We start from the raw sequence: 26,741 nt of genomic DNA on the forward strand, positions 1-26,741 counted from the left end.
GAGGGCGTCATTAAGGGCGGAGCCCACTGGCGGAAGCGAGGGCTAAGATGTCGTCGCCGGCGGCGCCTGAAGGAGGAGAGCCTCCGCGTGTTAGGCCTCCTCGGGGGCCCCCTTCGCAGGCGGTAGTGGACGCGGCCCGGCGAGGCCTCAAGGTCCGCAACGCCCTCACAGGCCTCGGCATCGGAGCCATCGTCGTTGGCATCTGTATCCTTCACAGGCCTTCGCCTCAGTTCGGGTTCCAAGCAGAACGCGGCTTCTTAGGGGAAGAAGGGAAGCACTGCGCATGCTCAGTCGTGCCCTTGATTCCCTTCCTTCGTTCTTGTAGTGAGGAAAGGCTCAAAGCAAGGAGGGATAGTCTTCTTATTCATATTCATATCCAATTGTTTTCTCTTCAAAGAAACTCAAAGCGGTTGACAATGTTTACAAATTGTTCAGTGTAAAACCAAAAGCCTATAAACTCTAAAACAGAATGATAGATAGGTTCTTGTGGGTTTTTCTGGGCTATATGGCCATGTTCTAGAGTTTCAGAAAAACATCTATTTTTGCTTCATTGACAACTCTAAAGCCTTTGACTGTGGATCATAATAAACTGTGGCAAGTTCTTGGTGGGATGGGCATACCAAGCCACCTTGTCTCTCTCCTGAGGAATCTGTACAAGGACCAAGTCGCAACAGTCAGAACTGACCACGGAACAACAGACTGGTTCAAGATTGGGAAAGGCGTACGGCAAGGCTGCATCCTCTCACCCAACCTTTTTAACTTGTATGCAGAACACATCATGCGATGTGCGGGGCTTGAGGAATGCAAAGCTGGGGTAAAAATTGCTGGAAGAAACATTAACAACCTCAGATATGCAGATGACACCACTCTGATGGCCGAAAGCGAGGAGGAGCTGAGGAGCCTTCTAATCAAGGTGAAAGAAGAAAGCGTAAAAGCTGGGTTGCAGCTAAACGTCAAAAAAACCAAGATGATGGCAACAAGAATGATTGACAACTGGGAAATAGAGGGAGAAAACGTGGAGGCCGTGACAGACTTTTTATTTCTAGGCGCAAAGATTACTGCAGATGCAGACTGTGGCCAGGAAATCAGAAGACGCTTCCTTCTTGGGAGGAGAGCAATGTCCAGTCTCAATAAAATAGTAAAGAGTAGAGACATCACACTGGCAACAAAGATTCGCCTAGTCAAAGCCATGGTATTCCCTGTAGTCACCTACGGATGTGAGAGCTGGACCTTAGGAAAGGCTGAGCGAAAGAAGATCGATGCTTTCGAGCTGTGGTGTTGGAGGAAAGTTCTGAGAGTCCCTTGGACTGTGAGAAGATCCAACCAGTCCATCCTTCAGGAAATAAAGCCCGACTGCTGATTGGAGGGAAGGATACTAGAGACAAAGTTGAAGTACTTTGGCCACATCATGAGGAGACAGGAAAGCCTAGAGAAGACAATTATGCTGGGGAAAGTGGAAGGCAAAAGGAAGAGGGGCCGACCAAGGGCAAGATGGATGGATGGCATCCTTGAAGTGACTGGATTGACCTTGAAGGAGCTGGGGGTGGTGACGGCCGACGGAGCTCTGGCGTGGACTGGTCCATGAGGTCACGAAGAGTCGGAGACGACTGAACGAATGAACAACAACAACAACAATGGCCATGTTCTAGAGGCATTTTCTTCTGACGTTTCGCCTGCATCTATGGCAAGCATCCTCAGAGGTAGTGAGGTCTTTTGGCCTTCTCTGAGGATGCTTGCCATAGATGCAGGCAAAACGTCAGGAGAAAATGCCTCTAGAACATGGCCATATAGCCCGAAAAAACCCCACAAGAACCTAGTGATTCCAGCCATGAAAGCCTTCAGCAATAGAATGATAGATAGTTAAAACAATTAAAATTCTATTGGGTTGCAGTGAGCTTTCCGGGCTGTATGGCCATGTTCTAGAAGCATTCTCTCCTAACGTTTCGCTCACATCAATGGATGCCTTTGATGGTTGTGAGGTTAGTTGGAAACTAGGCAAGTGGGTTTTATATATCTGGAATGGCTGCACAATTTGAATCTCATAGGTCAAACTAAGGAAGCTTGAGCTGACAGCAGTTCCTTTCTTACTCACAAGGGAAGGCTGCCATCTAGTGTTTGAAGATGACAGCAGTTGAACTCTCTACTCCAAAGTGTGGTGGCAGCTCCTATGGAAATTTTTAAACAGGCTGGATGGCCATCTGTTGGGGGTGCTTTGAATGCAGTGTTTTTTCCTGCTTCTTGGCAGGCAGTTGGACTGGATGGCTCATGAGGTCTCTTCAAACTCTGTGATTCTATGACAGATTTATAAATAATCATACTCTATTTTAAAAACAAAATAACATCTTAAGATATGCAAAAACAGCCTTTGAGGTTTTATGTGAGGTTGCAAAAACTCTTAATATTGTATGCAACTTAGGGGGTTTGCTTTGCCCTTTCTGGCACAGAAAAATCATCTCCCTTGTAAGATGCATCCAGTTCATCTCTGATTATCTCCTTATTCTGGGCATCTCAGGTTTTCATCTTCAACCTACTGAATGAATATACAGAAGGCCAGCCCATTTACTAAACTTGTAAACTATGGCTTAGGTGTAATTCCGTCTCTGCCATACTTTCTTTCCCTGTTTTATTTTCCCCTCGCATGTGCCCACAGAAGGCACCCACTCTTATGTTTGTGGGAGTGATTCACCCAAACCATATTGTTCCGGATTTTCGTTTTGAGGGTTTTTTTATCGATCGACATTAGGGTTGACTCCTTTTATTAAAGAAAATCAGTATATTTGAAGGTCATTTTGTCCCTTCTTCTTCCTGTCTCCTTAGCCTTTGAATCCAGAGTAGGACCTGGAGGAGGCTGGGCATCCCCAAGAGTAGAGGAACAGTGTAATACTTATCTGTTCATAGCTGGGGGTGACTAGAAGAGCCCTCTGAGAAGCATTCACAATCATTTTCCTCAGCTTCCTGTATCTAGATGGCTACACGTTATATTCTGTCTCCCAGGAACGTTTCTTGGATGAATTGGAACTAGAGGCCGAAGTTGTGCGGGCTCGAGCAGCAAAGACTTCAGCAAACTGAGGCTAACAAGAGCCTTGGACAGGCATGGGACAGCACTTCAGGTGCATGGGAATAAGACTGGACTCTTTCCTGGATGCCGACTCTGGCTTCACTTGAGGGCATGTTGGTACACAGCACTGAGGCATTTATGCCGCTTTCCTATCAAATAAATCTTCACTGCATTTATTGGTAAATCCTTTGCTGCAGCTAGCATTTAAATGTGTAATAACGTTTCAATTATTTAATGTGAAATACCAATAAACCAGGGGAACATAATTGTGAGTATGAGGATGTATTTTTAAAATGTCACAGATGAGGATAAGTTGGAGGAACCTGTGCAGCGGTTACTCTGGTTTCTTGATTTCCTTAGGCAATCCATTTGCTAAAAGACAGTTTCATTTATCCAGTGACAGTGTCTTTGAATTCACTCATTATTGTGATAGCCAAAGCTATGTCTCAATCGCCAAAACGGAAATCCTGTAAACATTTTGCCATGAATGCTGCCACCAGAGGGCTGTGGTCATGTTATATGTATATGTTATATCTTCAAACACATGTTACATCTGAAAGACAGATTTTGAGGTGGAGGGATGTACCCTTGAGTGGCAAAGATGACTTTCACATGCTTGGCACATTTCCCTTGCTTTCCAAACGTGGCATCATCATTCATATTTTCTCCCTCCATTTTCTTTTTGTGTGAATCTATATAAATAAAAATGTAGTGTTTGTTTTTGGGATTAACAGAACTCAACAACCACGGGAGGGGAGGGGGGGAACTGACACCAAATTTGGACACGATACACCTATCAACCCAATGTATGTCCTTCACTCAAAAAAACAACGAAAACAAAAAGCAGAAAGGACTTATAAACTGCATGTCCACAAAGAAGGAACTTCATACCCAGAAAGAGACCCATGGCCACGCCCCCTCCTCCTCGCGGGGAAACAGCCGGCAATTGAGGAGCCAGGCGCGCATGCATGGCCACACACACACAAGCGAGAATGGGCACCATGGGAGTGGAAGTGGAGGCTTGCCGCATGGAGCCCCTTCTCTTTCCCTGCTATGTCAGGAGGGCAGTCTCCTCCTCCTCCTTTCCCTGTTGGAAGAGGATGGGATGGGTGAGTGGCAGTGGCAGCAGGAGAGCCCCCAGGCAAGGAAGAAGGGGGGGAGGAGGAGGAGGAGGCGGCGGTGAGGAAGGTCAACGGTGTTTGAGTGAAGGACCTTCTCTCCCTCACTCCCTTCCCTTCTTTCCTCCCTCTCCTTCCTTCCTTCCTCCCTTTCTTTCCTTTTCTTCCTTTCTCCTTCCGTTCCTTCTTTCCCTCCTTCCCTTCCTTCCTGTCCCTCGTTCCTTCTTCCTTCCCTTCTTTTCCTCCCTACCTCCCTTCCTTTCCTCCTCCTTTCCCTTTATTTCCTTCAGCTTCACTTCCTTCCCTCCTTTCTTCATTCCCTTCTTCCTTTCCCTCCTTTCTTCCTTCTTCCTTTATTCTCCTGCCTTTCCTTCCTTCCTGTCCCTCCTTTCTTTTCCTTCCTTCCTTTCCCTCCTTCCCTCCCTTTCTTTTCCTTTCCTTTCCTGCCTGTCCATCCTTCCTTCCTTCTTCCTTTCCTTCTTTCTATGTAAGATGTAAATACTTACATAGAAAGACTGAAATGGGACAGTCAAGAAGTAATGAGAGAAGGAGGGAAAGAGGGAAGGAATGGAGGAGGGAAAGGGGGAAGGAAGGAGAGAAGGAGGGAAAGAAGGAAGAAAAGAAAGAAAGGTAGAGAAGCAAGGAAGGAGAGAAGGAAATAAAGTGAAAGGAAAAAGAGAGGGAAGGAAGGAGAGAAGGAACGAAAGATAGGGAAGGAAGGAGAGAAGGAAGGATGTAACCAACGAGCAAAGAAAGGGAGGAAAGAAACAGAGATGGAAGAAAGAAGAGAAATAGGGAAAGAAAAAGAGGAAAGGAAGGAAGGAGAGAAAGAAGGAGGGAAGTTTGGCCACAGCAACGCGTGGCAGGTACAGTTAGTGTATATTTATATATACAGTATATCAAAAAAATTGACACTAGGGTACTTCAGATAGAGAGATAGATTCTGACTTTGACAGCTTATTTTCTTTGTTCCCATACATTTTGTTACAATCAATTGTGGTAATACTACAAAAAAATACATTTGAAGAAGGTCGTTTTAGTACAAGTGTAACGTCTTGGCATTTGAAATGAATATTAGTTTTTATGAAACTTAAATAGCAGGTGATGACAGGGTGCTGAACAAGTTGCTATATTGATGCAAAGACTGCTCTCTGAAGCAACCAAAGAAAAATCCCATAGTGGTTAACCAAATGCCACTGCAAGATCCACAAGTATGACATGAGTGCAGTAGCACTGGCCAGATTTCCCATTGCCTGTTGTTGAGAGGCATATTGCTTCTGGTTATTGGTGATAATGTATAGCCATTGTGACTGGTCAACACTGATAAACTTCTTAATTTGTGTAATCCTCCCGTAAAGACATCCAAGTTGGTGACAGATGCTACATATATTTTAATATGGAGTTCCATGTCTTAACTGCACTGTGAAGAAGCATTCGGTCTTATCCATCCTGATTATCTTAACATTCATATTCATTGAACGATTCCTACTTATTTTGAGAGGGAGAAGAACTCATTTCCTTCACTTCCTCCTCATTCCTCTTAAATTTATCTATTTCTATCATGCTTTCACTACTTTGGCGGTGTTGTAAGCTAAGCAGCTTGATCGGTTATTCTCTTCTTCACAAATGAGTTGCTACAATTCCGTGATTATTTTGGTTGCCATTTTTTCTCTTTTTTCAACTCTGCAATAGCTTTTAAAAATATAGTGTCCAGAACTTTTTACAGTATTCCAGTTGTAATTCCACTAGGGATAGAATTTGCTTTTTAAAAAACACCATTGATATTTGAGTCAGTATTTTAGCTATCCACCCACCCCACATACTTCTAGTACAAACCCTATCACTCGATGTGGGGGGAGGGGGTTACTATCTCTCCAGAAGGAGCGAACCTTCTGGAACTGTCTTTCTGTAAGCCCCAGATTTCACTCAAATCCTCTTTTAGCAACCTTGTCACTTGGCTTTCTGCATCTGTGTCTAAATCTCATTTGTTCCTGCCATTATTTGTAAGGTGGACCACACAGTTCTTTTTGCATTCCTTATGTCGTCCTCTTGCATTCTGATCTCCAACACGACTTGCTCGATGTGGCTGATAGCTATGCCACAATAATGAATATGAGTAGTAATGAATATGGACCACTTAAGGATCTGTGACTCTTCTATATATATAAGTCTGACTTGGCCACGGTAGTCCACGCTCTGGTTACATCCCGCCTTGATTACTGCAACGCTCTCTACGTGGGGTTGCCTTTGAAGACAGCCCGGAAGCTCCAATTAGTCCAACGGGCGGCAGCCATGATACTAACAGGAGCGGGGCACAGGGAGCGCACAACTCCTCTGCTGTACCAGCTCCACTGGCTGCCGATCTGCTACCGGGCTCAATTCAAAGTGCTGGCATTGGCCTTTAAAGCCCTAAACGGTTCTGGCCCAACTTATCTATCCGAACGTATCTCAGCCTATCAGCCCGCCAGGACCCTAAGATCTTCTGGGGAGGCCCTGCTCTCTATCCCGCCGGCTTCACAGGTGCGGCTGGCGGGAACGAGAGATAGGGCCTTTTCTGTGGTGGCCCCCCGGCTTTGGAACACCCTCCCTATAGAGATAAGGTCAGCCCCTTCGCTGATGGCGTTTCGGAAAAAACTTAAGACATGGATGTTTGAACAAGCATTCGGATAATCCGACGAAACGAACCTTGACGATTAAGGACTGGTAATTACGGACGACGAATTTGGATTGTGATCCCAGTTACGAGATGCACTTGGATTGTTATTGGTGGCCCAATAATTCTGTATTTTATATGTGTTTTTATGTTTTTAAATTGAATATTGTTGTTTTTAGATGTTGTAAACCGCAATGAGTCGCCGACTTAGGCTGAGATATTAGCGGTATACAAGTGTAATAATAAATAAATAAATAAATAAAAAATGTAATGTTCGTTTGTGGGATGCACATAACTCAAAAACCGCTGAATGAAATGACACCAAATTTGGCCTCAAGACACCTACTAACCCAAGGAGTGTCCATCACTCAAAACATTCACCAAAAACCAGTGAAAAAAACTTTAAACTCCAAAAAAGTAGAAGACGACACAGCGCATGCACGCAAACAAGTTCCATGGTCCCGCCTCCTCCTGTGCGAGGCACAGCAAGCATGAGAGGCACCGCCGACCAACCTCCCTCTTCTGGCCAGAGCAGGAGCTAGGAACGGATGGCATAATGGTGGGTCCGGCGAGTGGGGAGAGCCTCATCTGCCCCCAGGGAAGGAAGGACAGATGGAGGAAAGGAAGGAGAGAAGGAAAGGAGGAAATAAAAAGAGAGAAGGAAAGAGAGAAGGAAGGGTGAAAGCAAAGAGCGAAGGAAAGAAAGGTAGAGAAGGAAGAAAGGAGAGAAAGAAGGAAAAGAAAAGGGGGAAGGAAGGGAAGAGAAGGGAGGAAGGAAGGAGAGAAGGAAAGAAAAAAATTAAGGAAAGGGGGGGGGAGGAAGGAGAGAAAGAGGGAGGAAAGGTTTTAATGTCTGATTTTATATTGTGTTGCTATTAGATTGTTTTGCATTTTATGTATTTTATTTTTTGGTTTTATTATGTTCCGTGTTATATTGTTGTGTATTGTACTGATGGGCATGGCGTCATGTAAGCCGCACCGAATCCCCTTGGTGGACATGGAGCGGGGTATAAATAAAGTTTTATTATTATTATTAAGGTTGGCCACAGCAACACATGGCGGGTACAGCTAGTATAAGATGCCAGCCCATGAGTTCAGTATTTTGAAAACTTCCTAAAAAGTGTGGCCATACAAATGGATACAAATTTACATCACTGGTTAAAACAGAAACATTCCTTGGCTGACGTATTACATAACTCAAATAGTACAATGCACAGCTATGTCCAATTCTGATTTTGTGAGAAGTTTTTCCCATCAGGTGTCTTAAGGCCTCTGGATATTGTTTTTGAAAAGGTAAAAGTACTGAAATGTGTCAGTTTTGGTTAGCGTTGCCTTTGCACAGCAACCATGTTGGCACTACATCTGACAGAAGTATCAGCGATATACAGATTTTAATGAGGTGTAGATTAAAATTTGAAAGTCCTTCTTCAAAGGGAGCTTTAGGGGTGGAGTTCTGGTGAACTGAAAAAGTGCACTCAACCCAATGGTGGATTTTACATCTTTTCGACAAGCCTGTTCTTCTTTGAAACTTTTTTTCAAATGAGAAAAGCTCTCTACCTCCTACAGCAAGAATCCAGAGACTTCACCAAAATAATCAACTGAACTTGTTCTATCAACACAAAGAAGGCATCTTATAAACTGTGGACAGTTCAGTTCCAGGGTAACATCTTTTGTGTGTGCTGTTTTCACAGCTGTATTACTGTTATTGTCTCTTATGAGAGCTTTTCGAGGCAAGTAAATCATTAAAGCAGTAGCTGGCCAGGAGCCAGACAAGGCATCTGTCAAAGGCACACTTCTTTAAGAGGCTTAAGAGAAAGAAGGGAATTTTCCATTTAGTTAAAACTTGCCTATGTTGACTGCAATTCAAGCTTCAACAGAACGAACAAGTCTTTCATCCTCTGTGCAAAGGATGCAAATGTAATTTCAGCACGGAAATAGTTTAGAGAAGGTCAGAGTACTGTAGTATATGTTAACTTATTAACACTAACTGCCTGAGAAAGCGGAGCTTGTTGATACAGCAGACAATAATCTGTCTCTTCTAGGCTTCATTTAGATTCCTTAAGTTATATTACTTCTATTAAACTTTCTTCTATGTCAATGCTGCTTATTCTCCTGACATTTTGATCTTTTATAGCTAAAACTATCTGTCCCCTGGTGATCTGGAAAATAAAGTAATGAGAAAGTGTTGGTTTCTAATATATGTAATGTCTTTCTGCTTGTGGATAAACAGTATTTCTTGCTGTTTCTTTGCTAGTGTTGATGTGGAGATTGTCTGGTTTGCCTACTCTGGAACATGCAACATATCATTGTCCTTTAGGGGTCCCTTTCAAATCTTTGATACTGCATCTGTCATATACATATATATGTGTGTGTGTGAATGGCTGGATGGCCCTTTGTCAGGAGGGCTTTGATTATGTTTTCTTGCCCTGGTGAAGGGAGTTGGACTGGATGGCCTTAAGGCAGCATTCTCAACCTGGGAAGTCAAGACCCTGGGGGAGGGTCACCAGGGGGGAGTCAGAAAGGTCACCAAAGACCGCCAGAAAACACAGAATTTTCTGTTGGTCATGGGGGTTCTGTGTGGGATGTTTGGCCCAATTCCATTGTTGGTGGGGTTCAGAATGCTCCTTGATTGTAGGTGAACTATAAATCCCAGTAACTACGACTCCCAATGTCAAGGTCTATTTCCCCCAAACTCCATCTGTGTTTATATTTGGGCATATTGAGTATTCGTGCCAAGTTTGGTCCAGATCCATCATTGTTTGAGTCCACAATGCTCTCTAGATGTAGGTGAACTACAACTCCAAAACCCAAGGTCAATGCCCACCAAACCCTTCTAGTGTTTTCTGTTGGTCATGGGAGTCCTGTGTGGCAAGTTTGGTTCAATTCCATCGTTGGTGGAGTTCAGAATGCTCTTTGATTATAGGTGAACTATCAATCCCAGCAACTACAACTCCCAAATGACAAAATCATAATTTTTTGAGTGATGGTCACTCCTTGTGTTGTGAGACGTTTTGTTGCCAAATTTGGTGTGATATCGTTCATTGGTTCTTTTGTTTTTAAGGTACTCATTATACACAGAGCATTTTTTTATATATAGATATATATAATCATTTTCCAGGTTCCTAGCTTCAGCCATATATTTGCATTCATCTTTATAAAAAGACCACAGTTCTGCTTCTGATTTTTGTTAAGCCATCTATTTCAAAATGAAGAGTTCTTGTCAGGACTTCGATGTATCCTGAACACAAATTGTTTTCTTAATGCCTTTTTTGGCATTCCAGTTGTCACTATTCAGGGTATTGGGTACTATGGAGGATACCAGATGAGACTCTTGTCTGGTCAACCAAAGTTCATTCATGTCATTTTACAAAGGAACTAGAAGAAGTTGCCTTTGAGTTGTAACCTTGTGTTTTTCCACTGCTATCCCCTCCCCCCCAGTGCTGGAAAATGTGTTAAGGGAGAAATATTTTTTAGGCTGCATAATGTGTTTTGCTTGGTAGCTAGGAATCCTTAGTAGGGTGGAAATTAGTGGGATTTGCAGGTAACTCTACACTTTCTTCTTTTTTCCTGTGGCGTCTTCTTTTTTTCTGTAGGGCTTGTGTAACTAAATGTGGAATATACTTAAATATAAGCCGACCCGAATATAAGCCAAGGCACCTAATTTTACCACAAAAAACTGGGAAATCTTATTGACTTGAGTATAAGCCGAGGGTGAAAAATGCAGCCGCTACTGGTCAGTTTGACAGATGACCACCCAGTTTTCTGTCATTCCCTTCCCCCTCGCGGAGCACGACTTTCCTTGGCGGTGGCAGAGGAGAAGGAAGCCCCTGCGGCAGGCTTTTCGGCAGGCTTGCTCTCCTTCTTCCTGGTCCCATGCGCGGCCACGGTGGCAGGGGTAGCGGCGGGAGGATGCAGGAAAGCCGCGTATGTGGCGAGCGGGGAAAAGTGCGCGCCACTTCCCTTCCTCTCTTGCCACACGCACACCTTCTTCGGCGGCGGAGGCACGGAAGACGCACGAGGGAGAAGGGAAAAGTGCGCGCCTTTCTCTACTCCCTTGCCCTGTGCGCGCCTTTACCGCCGCTGCTGAGGAAGACACAGCGGTGGTAAAAACACGCACAGGGCAAGGGAGGAGAGAAAGGCGCGCACTTGCCGCGCCCCCTCGCCCCATATGCGGCTTTCCTGCATCCTCCCGCCGCTGTCCCTGCCACCGTGGCCGCACATGGGACAAGGAAGAAGATGTGCACACGGCAAGAGAGGAAGGGGAGCGGTGAGCACTTTATTTATTTATTTATTTATTTCAGTGACTTCTATCCCGCCCTTCTCACCCCAGAGGGGGACTCAGGCGGCTTACAAAGGCACAATTCAATGCCGGCATCAACATAACAGTAGAATACAACAATATAGCAGCAATTAAACAATTAACGATCAGTTTCTGCACTGCAACAATAAAACCAATAAAACCGATTTCACCTAATTAACATTCAGCGTTCGCCATCTCATAGTCCAAATTCCAATTCCACTTTGTCAGTCCTGTCAGTCCTAGTCCTCCAATTGTCTTTATCTAGTTGTCAGATTGCCCAAAGGCCTGGTCCCACAACCACATTTTTAATTTCCTCCTGAAGGAGAGGAGGGATGTTGATGACCTAAAAACATTTATTTCAGTCATTGATGACCTAATTTCCCCCAGGAGTGAGTTCCATAGGTAAGGGGCCACCACTGAGAAGGCCCTGCTCCTCGTCCCCACCAACCTCACTTGTGATATTGGTGGGGTCGAGAGCAGGGCCTCCCCAGATGATCTCAAACTCCGAGGTGGGACGTAGAGGGAGATGCATTCGGATAGATACGCTGGACCGGAACCGTATAGGGTTTTGTAGGTCAAAACCAGCACCTTGAATTGTGCTCGGAACTGAACCGGCAGCCAGTGGAGCTGACACAACAGGGGGGAGGTGTGCTCCCTGTATGACGCTCCGGTGAGCAATCTGGCTGCCGCTCGCTGGACCAGTTGAAGTTTCCAAACAGTCTTCAAGGGCAACCCCACGTAGAGTGCGTTGCAGTAATCAATTCGGGATGTAACAAGAGCGTGGACCACTGTGGCCAGATCAGGCTTCCCAGCACTTTCCCCTCCCCTGTCGCCCCATTCGCGGCTTTTTTGCTTCCTCCCGCCGCTGCCCCCGCCATCGCGGCCGCACATGGGACCAGGAAGAAGGAGCGCAAGCCTGCGGAAAAGCCTGCCGCAGGAGCGTCCTTCTCCTTTGCCACTGTCGAGGCCGCCAAGGAAGGCTTGCCTTTGCTCCTCCTCCGTCGTTCCCTGACCCAAATATAAGCCTGAAAAAAAGGCTGAAAAACTCGGCTTATATTCGAGTATATACGGAAATATGTCCTTGTGTTTTGGAGCTGCTAGGTGGGACTCTTACATCAATAAACAAAAGTATAATCACAAAGGAACCTGACAGAGTATCCATTTCCCTTCCAAAAGGCATCTTTATATAAAACATGAAACATCATACACAAGGGTGAGAGCAGCAGGGCTTCATTCCAAAGTGCAGATTCCCATGTAAGTAAAGGGATGGGCCCCAATATGTTCATTTCCCAATCAGGACAAAGATTTTTTTAAAAAAAAGTGCAAGAGAAAATCTAGTATTGTGCCATTGCTGTTGGGAGCGACCAGCCTGAGGGATAAAGCAAGAAAGAAGGCCCTGATTCCTATAATACTGAGGGGAAAGTCTGAATGTTTTTCCCTTAAGGCAGCTAATCAAACATTTCTGAGCCCTTTGGTCTGGCTTTACAAATGAAGCCATGCAAAGCATGGAAAGGAAAACACCAGCTCAAACCAGGCCTTGACCATTTCCTCCAGTTCCAACACATGGGTCAATCTGGCTTTAAGTGTAAAGGCCCTGGTTCCATTGCATGGGAAATTCAAAAGGTCGGAGGATGTCTTGCTTCTCTTACAGGAGCATTTGCGAGAGAAACAGCGGCATTAAGACACGCAGTCCAGGAATTTGCACTCAAAGCAACCTCAAACTAGGACTTGGCTTCTTTCTACATATCCAAAGAGTCTGTAGAGAAAAAGGTGCACTGTGGTGTCAAACTGCTCCCATCCTCAGTTGCTTGGCCTAGGTATGGTTCTTGGAGGCAGCTTTTCCATTCCTTATACAAGGAGAAGTTTGCCAAACGGAGGGATGGTGGTTGGCTTCACAGCTAGAGCATAAGGCAAACGTTCCAAAGGAAGCGTGGCCGTGAGCTTCCATCCTTCCAATGATAGGCAGTAGGCTGAGGTAGTCCACGAAGTTTTCCATGGTCAGTCTGGCTACTACAGAAACAAAAGAAAATACATACAAAAAAGAGAAATAAGTCTCCGATTTTGCTGGATAAGGAAAGTACAATGTAGTATTTTCATTTAAATAACCCTCAGCACCAACTGCTACTCTGGCCAGAGTGAAGAGAGGGGGTGGGGGGGGGGGGGGGACAGAAGATCCATCTTGTCTCCTACCTATATCAATTGGGAGGCCTCCCTCCCTGGCACCAACTGCTGCTCTGGCCAGAGTGAAGACGGGGGCGGGGGGGGGGGGGGGGGGCAGAAAACAGTACCATCTTGTCTCCTGCCTATATCATCAGTTGTGAGCCCCCCCCCCCCCGGCAACAACTGCTGCTCTGGCCAGAGAGAAGAGAGGGGGGGCAGAAGACAGTTCCATCTTGTCTCCTGCCTATATCAATTGGGAGGCCTCCCCCCCCCCCCCACCAACTGCTGCTTTGGCCAGAGTGAAGAGAGAGGGGGCCAGAAGACAGTTCCATCTTGTCTCCTGCCTATATCATCAGTTGGGAGCCCCTCCTCCCCTCGGCACCAGCTGCTGCTCTGGCCAGAGTGAAGACAGAGGGGGGCAGAAGACAGTTCCATCTTGTCTCCTGGCTATATCATTCGTTGGGAGCCCCCCCCCCCCCCCCCGGCAGCAACTGCCGCTCTGGCCAGAGTGAAGAGAGAGTTGAAGACAGTTCCATCTTGTCTCCTGTGCTTTACTAATAATATAATATATTGTAATACAATATAATACTACTAGTAATAATAATACAATATTATAATTATATATTTTATATAACATGAATATTACTAATAATATTACAATATAATGGTGTAGTACAATATAGCAATATATAATACTGATATTGTACTATACTAATAATTTAATATATTGTATGTATATATATCTTGTAAGTCGCTGAGTCTTCTTTGGGGTGAGAAGGGTGGCATATAAATGTCGCAAACAAACAAATAAATAGATAGATACTGGGGTTCCGAACTATTTCAGACTGAACTGCAAGACAGCTATGTTTTATATGTATTTGGAAAAGCTATTGGTAAGGGATTATAACTTCCTGACCACCACTTCCTGGATTCATAAGTTTCCAATTAAGTTTTTGGCTTAGATGAACGAAGGATTTCATATATTGAATGGCATCCATATTTTAAAACATGGATGCTGTTGAATGTATGAAGTACTTTGTACAAGGTGTTGGGTTGGGTGTACCAGCCAATGAGCAAGTATAGTTCATGTGCATATTCTATTTTCATAGTTTAAACATTATAATATGGACATGGCTACTAAGTTTTGGCTTCTGAAACACAGGAGTGTAAATGCATTCTCAGGACCTCATTTACCTCTTACTATATGCAAGGATGTGTTGCTAATCTCTCATACCGTGCTGATGCATCTACATCTGAGAACCACTTTCTTCTGATCAGTGGGAAAGTCCTTTGTCACAATAGACTCCTTGATGTGGGAAGTGCTTTGTCAGAGTGTTAATTTGTCCCACCTCAAAGAACTGAGTGACGTCGGAGTTTTAAAATCATTTTTGTTCTAGTGCTTTCTCAGATAAAATCACCTCCTGTTGACCCATGAGTATGTCCTTCACCTTCTTTCCTGTTTGAAAGCATGTTCCAAATCACTGCATTTTATGGTGTTATATAAAATGCTTAGGCAGGTGCATATGCGTAACAGTATATATTACAGGTGAGGACACTTGTACTGTATTCACCAGCCTTAGATCTATTGCTGGGTGTGGTTTGGGGTCAACACACAGGTGCAGCTGACTGTTTCCTTGTAACTAAAAAGCACTTGGCAAGTGATGCCCATTCTTTCCCAAATGCCCGTCAGATGTCCCCACCTGACCTTCCATAATGTGTATAAAGCTATCTATATATATAAATCTGTTAGGTTGGTTCAACGGGACAGCAAAACTCCACAACCCCCCAACGAAACTTAACCAAAATTCCCATGCCCATAACACAACCCACAAGGTACAAACATATCTACTCAAAATGAAAAACAACACAACAACACACTCACAAAACGGCAAAACAGCAAAACTCCACAACCCCCCAACGAAACTTAACCAAAATTCCCATGCCCATAACACAACCCACAAGGTACAAACATATCTACTCAAAATGAAAAACAACACAACAACACACTCACAAAGCAGCAAAACTCCACAACCCCCCAACGAAACTTAACCAAAATTCCCATGCCCATAACACAACCCACAAGGTACAAACATATCTACTCAAAATGAAAAACAACACAACAACACACTCACAAAATGACAAAACAACAAAACTCAACCCCCCCCCCAACGAAACTTAACCAAAATTCCCATGCCCATAACACAACCCACAAGGTACAAACATATCTACTCACAATGAAAAACAACACAACAACACACTCACAAAACAGCAAAACTCCACAACCCCCCAACGAAACTTAACCAAAATTCCCATGCCCATAACACAACCCACAAGGTACGAACATATCTACTCAAAATGAAAAACAACACAACAACACACTCACAAAACGGCAAAACAACAAAACTCAACCCCCCAATGAAACTTAACCAAAATTCCCATGCCCATAACACAACCCACAAGGTACAAACATCAGTTCAAAAAGAAAAACAACACAACAACACACTCACAAAATGGAAAAACAACAAAACTCAAAAAAACCCCAATGAAACTTAACCAAAATCAAAAGTGATAAGTTTTACTATAGGCCACAGCAACGTGTGGCAGGGCACAGCTAGTTAATATTAAAAACAGACTAGCATAAACAGCTATAGCACCCCTCCACATTCAATTGACCTAGGGACATAGGTCTCCCACGGAAGATAAAAACCATGCAAAATAAAAATTCTTAAAAAAAACTTGGAGGCAATTTTTCTACATTTCTATCTCCTCCACCACAAGTCTAAAGTCAAAGTCAAGCTGGCCATAGAATTGCACTAGTGTACCTAGAGAGGTATTATCTCAATGAATCTCTAGGGCAGCGATTCTCAACCTGGGGGTCGGGACCCCTGGAGGGGTTGCGAAGGGGCGTCAGAGGGGTCGCCAAAGACCATCAGAAAACACAGTATTTTCTGTTGGTCATGGGGGGTTCTGTGTAGAAAGTTTGGCCCAATTCTATCGTTGGTGGGGTTTGACTGTAGGTGAACTATAAATCCCAGCAACTACAACTCCCAAATGTCAAGCTCTATTTCTCCCAAACTCCACCAGTGTTCACATTTGGAAATATTGAGGATCTGTGCAAAGTTTGGTCCATATCCATCATTGTTTGAGTCCACCTCTGGATTTAGGAGAACTACAACTCCAAAATGCAAGGTCAATGCCCATCAAACCCTTCTCGTATTTTCGGTTGGTCATGGGAGTTCTGTGTGCCAAGTTTAGTTCAATTCCATCATTGGTGGAGTTCAGAATGCTCTTTGATTGTAGGTGAACTATAAATCCCAGCAACTACAACTCCCAAATGACAAAATCAATTCCTCCCCCCCCAACCTCACCAGGTATTTGTGCCAAATTTGGTACAGTAAATGAAAATACATTCTGCATATCAGATATTTACACAACGAGCTATAACAGTAGCAAAATTACAGTTTTGAAGTAGCAACGAAAATAATTTTAAGGTTGGGGGTCACCACAACATGAGGAACTGTATTAAGGGGTCGTGGCATTAGGAAGGTTGAGAAACACTGCTCTTGGTCCTCTAGCAGAGGAAGTTTAACATAGAGTTCCTACAGAGAATATTTAAATTTGTGAATAATCAAATCCGCAAAAGTCAAACCCACAAATGTGTATAGCTGACTGTACAGAAAGAAGTAATCCACAGCTATAACTGAATTAAAAACCACTGCAAGCAAAAATTATTCCACTGAAGGCTTTCCTGAAAAATGTCTTCACCAACTTCCAGAAAACTGTATTGTCGAAGGCTTTCATGGCCGGAATCACTGGGTTGTTAAAGGTTTTTTTCGGGCTATATGGCCATGGTCTAGAGGCATTCTCTCCTGACGTTTCGCCTGCATCTATGGCAAGCATCCTCAGAGGTAGCTAATCAAGAGCATGCTAATCAAGGTGGTCAGTTGAAACATTCACACCTAGCTCCAGCAGACAAGAGTCCTTTGTCTCACCCTGGTCATTCCACAGATATATAAACCCACTTTCTTAGTTCCAACAGACCTCACTACCTCTGAGGATGCTTGCCATAGATGCAGGCGAAACGTCAGGAGAGAATGCCTCTAGAACATGGCCATATATGCCCTTGGAGGTAAGATCAGCCCCTTCATTGATGATATTCCGAAGAAGATTGAAGACCTGGATGTTTAAGCAGGCATTTGGTTAACCCAATGCAACGAATGGTAACTGACTAAAGGACTGGCAACATGGATGACGAACTGGATCACGTTTTTAGTTAAGAGTCGAACTGGATTGGTATTGATGTATGAATTGTGTTTTTATGTTTTTTATGTTTTTTATGCTTTTAACTGTATACTGTTGATTGTTATATTATGTTGTAAACCGCGTTGAGTCGCCGGCTAGCCTGAGAAACGGCGGTATATAAATATAGCAAATAAAATAAATAAATATATTCCAGAAAACTCTTAGTAAGTGGGACAGGTCTCCCACCTAGATAGGAGTGCCATAGCCCAGGTGCAACCACCGACAAGGCTCTTTCCCTCCTCTCCATTAAATATGCCTCTGTAGTTTTGGAGTTAGACAAGAAGCCCTCCAAACGCAATCTCAGGAGGCAGAAAACTTCATAGAGAAAATAGTCCTGTTCGTAAATATTTTAGAACTTTGAAGATCAGCACTAATTCCTTAAGTTGTGCCCTGAAACAAACTGGAAACCAGTGCAACTTTTCCATTGGAGAACATCACATATATGCCTCCTGTAAGCAGAACTTTTAAAAAAGTGACACTGATGCATTCTGGACCAATTGGAGTTTCTGAGTCCTCTTCAAAAGCAGGTCTGTGTAAAGTCAGTTGAAATAATTCAAACATGATCTAATGTGTAATCCTGGCCAGATCTACATTCTTCAGGAATGGTTTCCTGGGTTTCTGGTTTTGATCATCCACATGTGGACAACCAAGTTTGGGAATAAAATATAAAGAGGTATTCCAGCCATCTACTGGGGGCGTACATAATGTAACCTTTTTTTTGCTAAGAATAGCCAGGCCAGGAGAGCTCATTTTGGCTTTGTCTGCCCAACACAAGCAAATTAAGACTCTGGATTGAGGCATATAGGCACTCTGCATCCCACTATTAGGCTATGTCTCACCATGCATCCAACATCACTGGCGAACTTCACACCCTTGGTTTGCCGCTGCTCTTGCGAGGTGCTGCTGCTACCACCGCTCACTGAATTCCTTCTCATGATCCCTGCAGGGACAAAAATCATCTGAGTGTGGGACTATTCCATAATACAGTTATAATTACAGAGCAAATATATAGCACAGAGTTCTACATCTCATTTATTAACTGTGGTTCTTCTATCTTCCACTTTACCTGTTTTATGTTTATAGTCTATGTTACATTACAGAGAACAGGGCTGGCAGGCTCCAGCTCTAAATATAGAAAAAGGTCATGTGAAATAATCGAAGAAGAGGAAAGTGGAGGTGGGGTAAACAGTGGAAGAATAGGAGATTGTTTCAATTGTTTGTACTCCAGTCACAACAGAGGTAAAAGCTTGATCCAAAGGCAATGCTGTTTAAATATTTTCATGTTTTTTTTCCTTTTATTAAGTATGTTGTTACTTGTTTCCAATCTGTCTTTACCTTTGGTGTGCCCTTCTTTTTAGATAATAGGTATGTCAATTTATCCGTATTTCTTATGTCTAATTTTTTGTCAGCCATTCCTCTTCTTTAAAAGCCTCAAAAGCCTGTTTAAAAACCTCAAAAGAAGGAGCCTCTATATGAATTTATATAATAAACTAGCCGTCCCCTGTCATGCGTTGCTGTGGCCCACTCTGGTAGTCATGGGGGTTCTGTGTGGGAGGTTTGGCCCAATTCCATCGTTGGTGGGGTTCAGAATGCTCTGTGATTGCAGGTGAACTATAAATCCCAACAACTACAACTCTCAAATGTCAAGATTGTATTTTCCCCAAACTCCACCAGTGTTCACATTTGGGCATATTGAGTATTCTTGTAGAGTGTGGTCCAGATCCATCATTGATTGAGTCCACAGTGATCTCTGGATGTAGGTGAACTACAACTCCAAAACCAAAGGACACTGCCCACCAAACCCTTCCAGTATTTTCTGTTGGTCATGGGAGAACGGTGTGCCAAGTTTGGTTCAATTCCATCGTTGGTGGGGTTCAGAATGTTCTTTGATTGTAGGTGAACTATAAATCCTAGCAACTACAACTCCCAAATGACAAAATCAATTTTTTGAGTGAAGGACAAAGATTGGGTTGTTAGGTGTTTTGTGTCCAAATTTGGTGTCAATTTGCCCAGTGGTTTTTGAGTTCTGTTAATCCCACAAACGAACATTACATTTTTATTCATATAGATGTTGTTACTTGTTTCCAATATGTCTCTACCTTTGGCGTGCCCGTCTTTTTAGAAAATAGATATGTCAATTTATCCATATTTCTTATGTCTAAATTTTTTGTCAGCCATTCCTCTGCTTCTGGGGATCTCCTTTTTTTCAGTGTTTTGCGTATGAGATTCTGGCTGCCGTTGTTAATAAGAATAGTATTTTGTTTTTGTCAATTTTTAGGTTATGTATTCCGAGTAGGAAAGTTTCTGGTTTTCTAGGTATATCTATTCCAAGCATTTCTTGTAGCGCTTTTTGGATCTTCTTCTTTTTGGATCCAAAGCCAATGCTGTGAGGGTAGAAAAAGCAGCGAGGGGTGTATTCAGGTTCATAGAATCATAGAGTTGGAAGAGACCTCTTAGGCCATCCAGTCCAACCCCCTGCCAAGAAGCAGGAAAGTCACATTCAAAGCACCCCTGACAGATGGCCATGCAGCCTCTGTTTAAAAGCCTCAAAAGCCTGTTTAAAAGCCTCAAAAAAAGAAGCCTCTGTATGAATTTATATAATAAACTAGCTGTCCCCTGCCATGCGTTGCTGTGGCCCACTCTGGTGGTCATGGGGGAAGTTTGGCCCAATTCCATCGTTGGTGGGGTTCAGAATGCTCTGTGATTGTAGGTGAACTACAAATCCCAGCAACTACAACTCTCAAATTTCAAGGTTCTATTTTCCCCAAACTCCACCAGTGTTCACAATTGGGCATATTGAGTATTCTTGTAGAGTGAGGTCCAGATCCATTATTGTTTGAGTCCACAGTGATCTCTGGATGTCAGTGAACTACAACTCCAAAACCAAAGGACACTGCCCACCAAACCCTTCCACTGTTTTCTGTTGGTCATGGGAGAACGGTGTACCAAGTTTGGTTCAATTCCATCGTTGGTGGGGTTCAGAATGTTCTTTGATTGTAGGTGAACTCTAAATCCCAGAAACTACAACTCCCAAATGACAAAATCAAATTTTTTTTTAGTTAAGGACATACATTGGGTTGTTAGGTGTTTTGTGTCCAAATTTGGCGTCAATTTGTCCGGTGGTTTTTGACTTCTGTTAATCCCACAAACGAACATTACATTTTTATTTATATAGATGTTGTCATTTGTTTCCAATCTGTCTCTACCTTTGGCGTGCCCATCTTTTTAGATAATAGATATGTCAATTTATCCATATTTCTTATGTCTAAATTTTTTGTCAGCCATTCCTCTGCTTCTGGGGGATCTTCTTTTTTTCAGTGTTTTGCGTATGAGATTCTGGCTGCCGTTGTTAATAAGAATAGTATTTTGTTTTTGTTTTTGTCCATTTTTAGGTTATGTATTCCGAGTAGGAAAGTTTCTGGTTTTCTAGGTATATCTATTCTAAGCATTTCTTGTAGCGCTTTTTAGATCTTCTTCTTTTTGGATCCAAAGGCAATGCTGTGAGGGTAGAAAAAGCAGCGAGGGGTGTTGTGCAGGTACAGCTGTACCAGAAGCTCCCACTTTATTTGCTTTGCATCAAGTGTTTGTTTGCAGCCCAAGGCTTGGGATTTTGCAGAAGGGTGGCTTCCTGTTAAAGTTTGCAGTTACAGGGTAGGTCACCTGTCAATTATCATTAGGTTCCCTAGTCCCGCCCCCTTTTTGGGCTTTGGAAGGGAAGTGAGCCATTTTGTTAGTCAGTCTCAGCCAGCTTAGCTTTTGTATAGGATGTGTGTAACTTCCCCTGTACAAAGGCTTCAAGCTTTAAGAATTTCCAGGGTTACAGAAATTCCAACAGAAACAGAAGGGAAAGAAATCCAGAGAAGAACAGCTTTAAGAGTCTCCTAAGAACTCCAGGGAAGCATTCCCACAGCTTTGGGAATTTCCAGGAAACAGCCCTAAAGACTAAAGAACTCCAGCTGGAGAATATCCACTGTCTTGCTGGTAGGTCCACTCGGCGTCTGAGAAGCAGTTCGGTCCGGTAGCGGAGCCCAGACCAGTGAGGGTTGGATTTCAGTCAGCTTGGGAGAAGTTAAAAAAGGGGTTTTTCCTTTAAAGAAGAAGTTACTGAAGATAGTTGCCTGTCCTTCGTGGGCAAGTTTAGGAATTCACCAGTTCCCTAGAAGCTTGGAATTATTTGCTTTACTTTGCTAAAGATAAGAGAAGTTCCTGTTTGATTGTTCATTAATAAAAGACTTTGTTGTACGTCTCAAGCCATCTGAATATTCTTTGTAGTGGAAACCTCAGAACTTCTCCTTAGGCCCCTGGCTTCCCGCTGTGCAAAGGTTAAAGGTAAAGGTAAAGGTAGTCCCCTGACATTAAGTCCAGTCATGTCTGACTCTGGGGTGTGGTGCTCATCTCCAATTCTAAGCCAAAGAGCCAGCGTTGTCCGTAGACACCTCCAAGGTCATGTGGCCAGCATGACTGCATGGAACGCCGTTACCTTCCCGCCGGAGCGGTACCTATTGATCTACTCACATTTGCATGTTTTCGAACTGCTAGGTTAGCAGAAGTTGGGCTGACATCGGAAGCTCACGCCGATCCCTGGAATCGAACCTGCGACATTTCGATCAACAAGCTCAGAAGCTCAGTGCTTTAACCCACTGTGCCACCGGGGGCTCCCTATGTGCAAAGGTTACACATCCTATTTTTAAAAGTCAATTAACTACAGGTCCAGCGGTGACAGAACAGGTGTATTCGGGTTTATAGAATCATAGATTTGGAAGAGACCTCTTAGGCCATCCAGTCCAACCCCCTGCCAAGAAGCAGGAAAATCACATTCAAAGCACTCCTGACAGATGGCCATGCAGCCTCTGTTTAAAAGCCTCAAAAGCCTGTTTAAAAGCCTCAAAAGAAGGAGTCTCTATATGAATTTATATAATAAACTAGCCGTCCCCTGCCACGCGTTGCTGTGGCCCACTCTGGCGGTCATGGGGGTTCTGTGTGGGAGGTTTGACCCAATTCCATCATTGGTGGGGTTCAGAATGCTCAGTGATTGTAGGTGAACTACAAATCCCAGCAACTACAACTCTCAAATGTCAAGATTCTATTTCCCCCAAACTCCACCAGTGTTCACATTTGGGCATATTGAATATTCATGTGGAGTTTGGTCCAGATTCATCATTGTTTGTCCACAGTGATCTCTGGATGTAGGTGAACTACAACTCCAAAACCAAAGGGCACTGTCCACCAAACCCTTCCAGTATTTTCTGTTGGTCATGGGAGAACTGTGTGCCAAGTTTGGTTCAATTCCATCATTGGTGGGTTTCAGAATGCTCTTTGATTGTAGGTGAACTATAAATCCCAGCAACTACAACTCCCAAATGACAAAATCAATTTTTTGAGTAAAGGACATACATTGGGTTGTTAGGTGTCTTGTGTCCAATTTTGGTGTCAATTCGTCCATTGGTTTTTGAGTTCTGTTAATCCCACAAACGAACATTACATTTTTATTTATATAGATTCATATAAAGGCTTTTCAGGCTAACTTACTTTTGGAATAATTGGAAACTGGTTCACGCGACTCTATAGAACAACAAAAACTGTCCACATCTCTCTCCCTCCCCCACCCCTTGCCCTCAAGCCATCTAAGAGGAAAAAGGGGACTGAGGAAGAGACTTTAAAAACACCTGTCTCCTGGCTATTGCTTATTATTTCTGTTGTGGTTTTATATTGTATTTAATGTTTTTATGTGCATTTTGATATTATGTATATGACTTGTTGCCTGTAAACCGCCTTGAATCGCCGAAACGTGGGGTTGCCTTTGAAGACGGCTCGGAAGCTTCAACTAGTCCAACATTCAGCAGCCATGATTCTAACAGGAGCGGAGCGCAGGGAGCACACAACCCCCCTGTTGCGCCAGCTCCATTGGCTACCGATCTGCTACCGGGCTCAATTCAAAGTGCTGGCGTTGGCCTATAAAGCCCTAAACGGTTCCGGCCCAAGCTACCTTTCCGACCGTATCTTGGCCTATGAACCCACCAGGACTTTGAGATCTTCCGGGGAGGCCCTGCTCTCGATCCCGCCTGCTTCACAAGTACGGCTGGCGGGGACGAGAGATAGGGCCTTCTCGGTGGTGGCCCCTCGGCTGTGGAACGCCCTTCCCACGGATATTAGACTGGCACCATCTTTAATGGTATTCCGCAAAAAAGTGAAGACCTGGCTGTTTGAACAGGCGTTCGCATAGTTAGTGCAATAAGTGTAATGATCATAGGAATGGAACAATGGATGACGAATCTGGATCATGTTTTTAGTAATGAGACGCTAGTGATGGTTATTGTAGTTAGTTGTTATTAATTGTATAATGTGTTGTTAATTGTTTTTTATACCGTATTTTCCCGCATTGAATTTTTGCTGTTCTTGTTCTAGTTGTTAACCGCTGTGAGTCGCCTACGGGCTGAGAACAGCGGTATACAAATAAAGTAAATAAATAAATAATAAATATACAAATACAGTAAATAAATAAACAGGAAAACCAGAAAGTTCAAACAAAACCAGATATTGTCAAATATGTATGGAGGGACAAGGATTTAATAAAAGACTGGTACTTCCAAATATAAAATAGATGTAATGGTTTAAGAAAGGATATCTGGTTTGCAATGTTCTTCTTTCTTTCAAATTTGTCTTAGTAAATAATTTTGGTCTTCTTAAAGCTTTTATATTAAGAGGAATTTGTGAGACAACAGATGCTGACCCAGCTACAGCTTTATTCTTCTGAGAAATGAGTTTTCTTCGGTCATGCATTAAATACACACCTGCTTGTTAACAGAAGCAGAACCAAAAGATGTGCACACAATACTAACAATGCCAAACACCTCTCAGAAAAAACTGCTGGAGCGGGGAGAAAAAGGAAATTGTGTTTTTTTTTTAATAAATTACATATTCTTTGACCTAAGCAGGGTGGATTTCTGGAGTTCTACACAGCAGGAAGGTTAATTAAGTAGCTTTTCTCCAAACTGTTACAACTTTAATAGACTTATTCAGACCAAAGTGTCAAATTAGAGTTCTATGTTTTTTGTGATACACAGCAGCTACTGAGCTACTGCGTTTCCTAGTTAGCTTAATGTGCTAGCATGGCAGTGCAGGAGATTTGAATTCCTTTTCTTGCACTGCTAGTTTGCATGAATCTATTTAAGCCATGCATTTTGCAATAAGGTAGCTTCCCTCAGGTTGCAATCATAGGCAGGGGCGGCTCGTCCATTATGCGAAGTAAGCGGTCGCAGAACACCTTTTTTTGCCAGGGGTGCAGAGGCGCCTCTGTAAATGCCCCTCGACCGCCACTTGAGGAGCGCCCCCTCAGCTCACAACAGCCCTAGCAGTCCAGGGGGAGCTTTGGCTTTCTTGCCTCGCTGCCGGGCGATCCTCTTCCCAAAGGGGCCGGGCCCTTGAGCCTCGCCTAGCCCCTCTCGTTCCTGCTCCACCTGGCCACTGGGTGCGCAAGCAGAGCCGGCGCTCAATTGTTCTCCATGTTTGATCCCTTCTCCATGACCGGCTCCCTTTCCCGATCCCCCGGCGCTCCACCCGCCTCCTCTCCTATCCCCAATCCGTGGGTGGGCCAAGGGGTGGAGCCGCCGCACCTGGCCCGCTTCGGGTCCAGAGGTGTGTCTGAAGACCCCAGCGTGCGCACCAAAAGTCACCTCTTCTCCCGACTTCCTCTTCAGCCATTGGGACCGAGAGAGAGAGAGAGAGAGACCCTCCAGCTAGAGGTATCTCCCACTTCCGCTCCCTCCTTTGTTTTTGCGCCTACCTTCAGGAAAGGTGGGCATCTCCACCTCTGTCTCTCTCTCTCTCTCTCTCTCTTGGTCCCAATGGCTGAGGAGAAAGTCAGGAGAAGAGGTGACTTTTGGTGCACACGCCGGGGTCTTCAGGCACACCTCTGGACCCAAAGCAGGCCAGGCAAGGGAGTAAGTGTGGCAAGTGTAGTTACTGGGATATATAGTTCACCTACAATCAAAGAGCATTCTGAACTCCACCAATGATGGAATTGAACCAAATATGGCACACAGAACTCCCACGATGAACAGAAAATATATATCAATGATTGGTTGGGGGGGGGGGCAAAATACTGTTGCTTACCATTATTGAAAATTACCTAGGGCCGCCTCTGATCATAGGGCCATCAACTTGGCAATCATTGTTACAATCTTTAGACCTGCCCCTTTTCCCAGGGTTTTGGAGGGAAAAGAGGACTTTGTTCAGTCTCACTGTTGGAAGCCTAACAGAAGGACGTGTGAGATTCTCTTTCCCACCTGCACAAAAGCTTCACATCTCACAGCTCTGCTGGGGGAAAAAGGAAAGGTTCCACAGCTTTTGCTGGGGAGTAAAGAAATAGATCCACAGCTTTTGCTGGGAAGTAAAGAAATAGTTCCTACAGCCTTTGTGGAGAAACTAAAGGACACCTTTCAGCTTGGCAGATCTACAGGAACCTTGCCTGGTAAGGGACAACTCGGGCTATCCATAAAGCAGCTTGGAGCCGGGAGTAGGGGCCTCGCGCCAGCAAGGTAAAGAGAGATTGCCCAGGGAGGTGACAAAGGATTTCCCTAAGGAAGAAAGGAACTGTTTACCACCAGTTGCCTGCCCCTTGATAGCAGATAGAGGACGCTACCAGTTTTCCACGGTTATAAAGTGTTTAATTCATTTGTTTGAAGATTTAAGTTCAAATAAAGAACTTTGTTGAACGTATCTTGAGCCTCAATAGAACTTTGTGTTGGGAAATCTAAAGGGCCCTTCAGCTGAGGCACCCCGGCGTCCTGTTGGACATACAGAGAGCACTTCCTGTAAACAGACATTATTTCAGGCCCAGCGTGCAACAGCGCACTTAACTTCATGGCGATATGGGAGATGTGAAGAAGCTGCAGTTTACCTTGGGGCTGAACACCATCCATACGTTGCAGACTGCTTCGCCGCAAAGGGTTGAAACTCCCCTTGGAGAGGCGGCGCTGGCGGCTGGAGAGCATGGTAGCTGGTGACACAATCCCAGCAGGAGGTACCTTGCCCAGACGGGCATACAGCTCCTCTATCTCCTGCTTCTGCCGGGTCTGAAGTGCTTCTACCTCAGAGAGATGCCTGAGTGGCAACATGGGAAAGGAGATGTCAAGTTGAGGAGGAAGGTCT

The 26,741-nt window shown here is 44.0% G+C and overlaps 2 protein-coding genes across 2 annotated transcripts in view; one reads left to right on the forward strand and one right to left on the reverse strand.

Moving 5' to 3' along the window:
- Window positions 1–3,324, forward strand: COA3 (cytochrome c oxidase assembly factor 3). The gene is made up of 2 exons (XM_060781277.2): window positions 1–204; window positions 2,966–3,324. The coding sequence occupies exons 1-2, from the start codon at window positions 48–50 to the stop codon at window positions 3,067–3,069; spliced, it is 261 nt and encodes an 86-aa protein (XP_060637260.2). The 5' UTR covers window positions 1–47; the 3' UTR covers window positions 3,070–3,324.
- Window positions 3,325–12,286: 8,962 nt separating this feature from the next.
- WNK4 (WNK lysine deficient protein kinase 4) overlaps window positions 12,287–26,741 on the reverse strand; it is a 112,877-nt gene continuing 98,422 nt past the window's right edge. Inside the window, exons 18-20 of the mRNA XM_060781278.2 lie at window positions 26,491–26,693; window positions 18,431–18,531; window positions 12,287–13,139 (exon numbers count right to left, since the gene is read on the reverse strand). Of these exons, the coding sequence (XP_060637261.2) occupies window positions 13,137–13,139; window positions 18,431–18,531; window positions 26,491–26,693 (307 nt within the window). The 3' untranslated portion in view covers window positions 12,287–13,136. The remainder of the gene's footprint in view (window positions 13,140–18,430; window positions 18,532–26,490; window positions 26,694–26,741) is intronic.

The sequence above is a fragment of the Anolis sagrei genome, chromosome 6, assembly GCF_037176765.1.
Source record: "Anolis sagrei isolate rAnoSag1 chromosome 6, rAnoSag1.mat, whole genome shotgun sequence".
Lineage (NCBI taxonomy): Eukaryota > Metazoa > Chordata > Lepidosauria > Squamata > Dactyloidae > Anolis > Anolis sagrei.

Excerpts from the sequence above, each read along its gene's own strand:
- COA3 (XM_060781277.2), top strand. The coding sequence starts at position 48 with ATGTCGTCGCCGGCGGCGCCTGAAGGAGGAGAGCCTCCGCGTGTTAGG. Across the intron at positions 205-2,965 it reads AGCCATCGTCGTTGGCATCT|ATGGCTACACGTTATATTCT; the intron begins GTATCCTTCACA and ends TCCTGTATCTAG.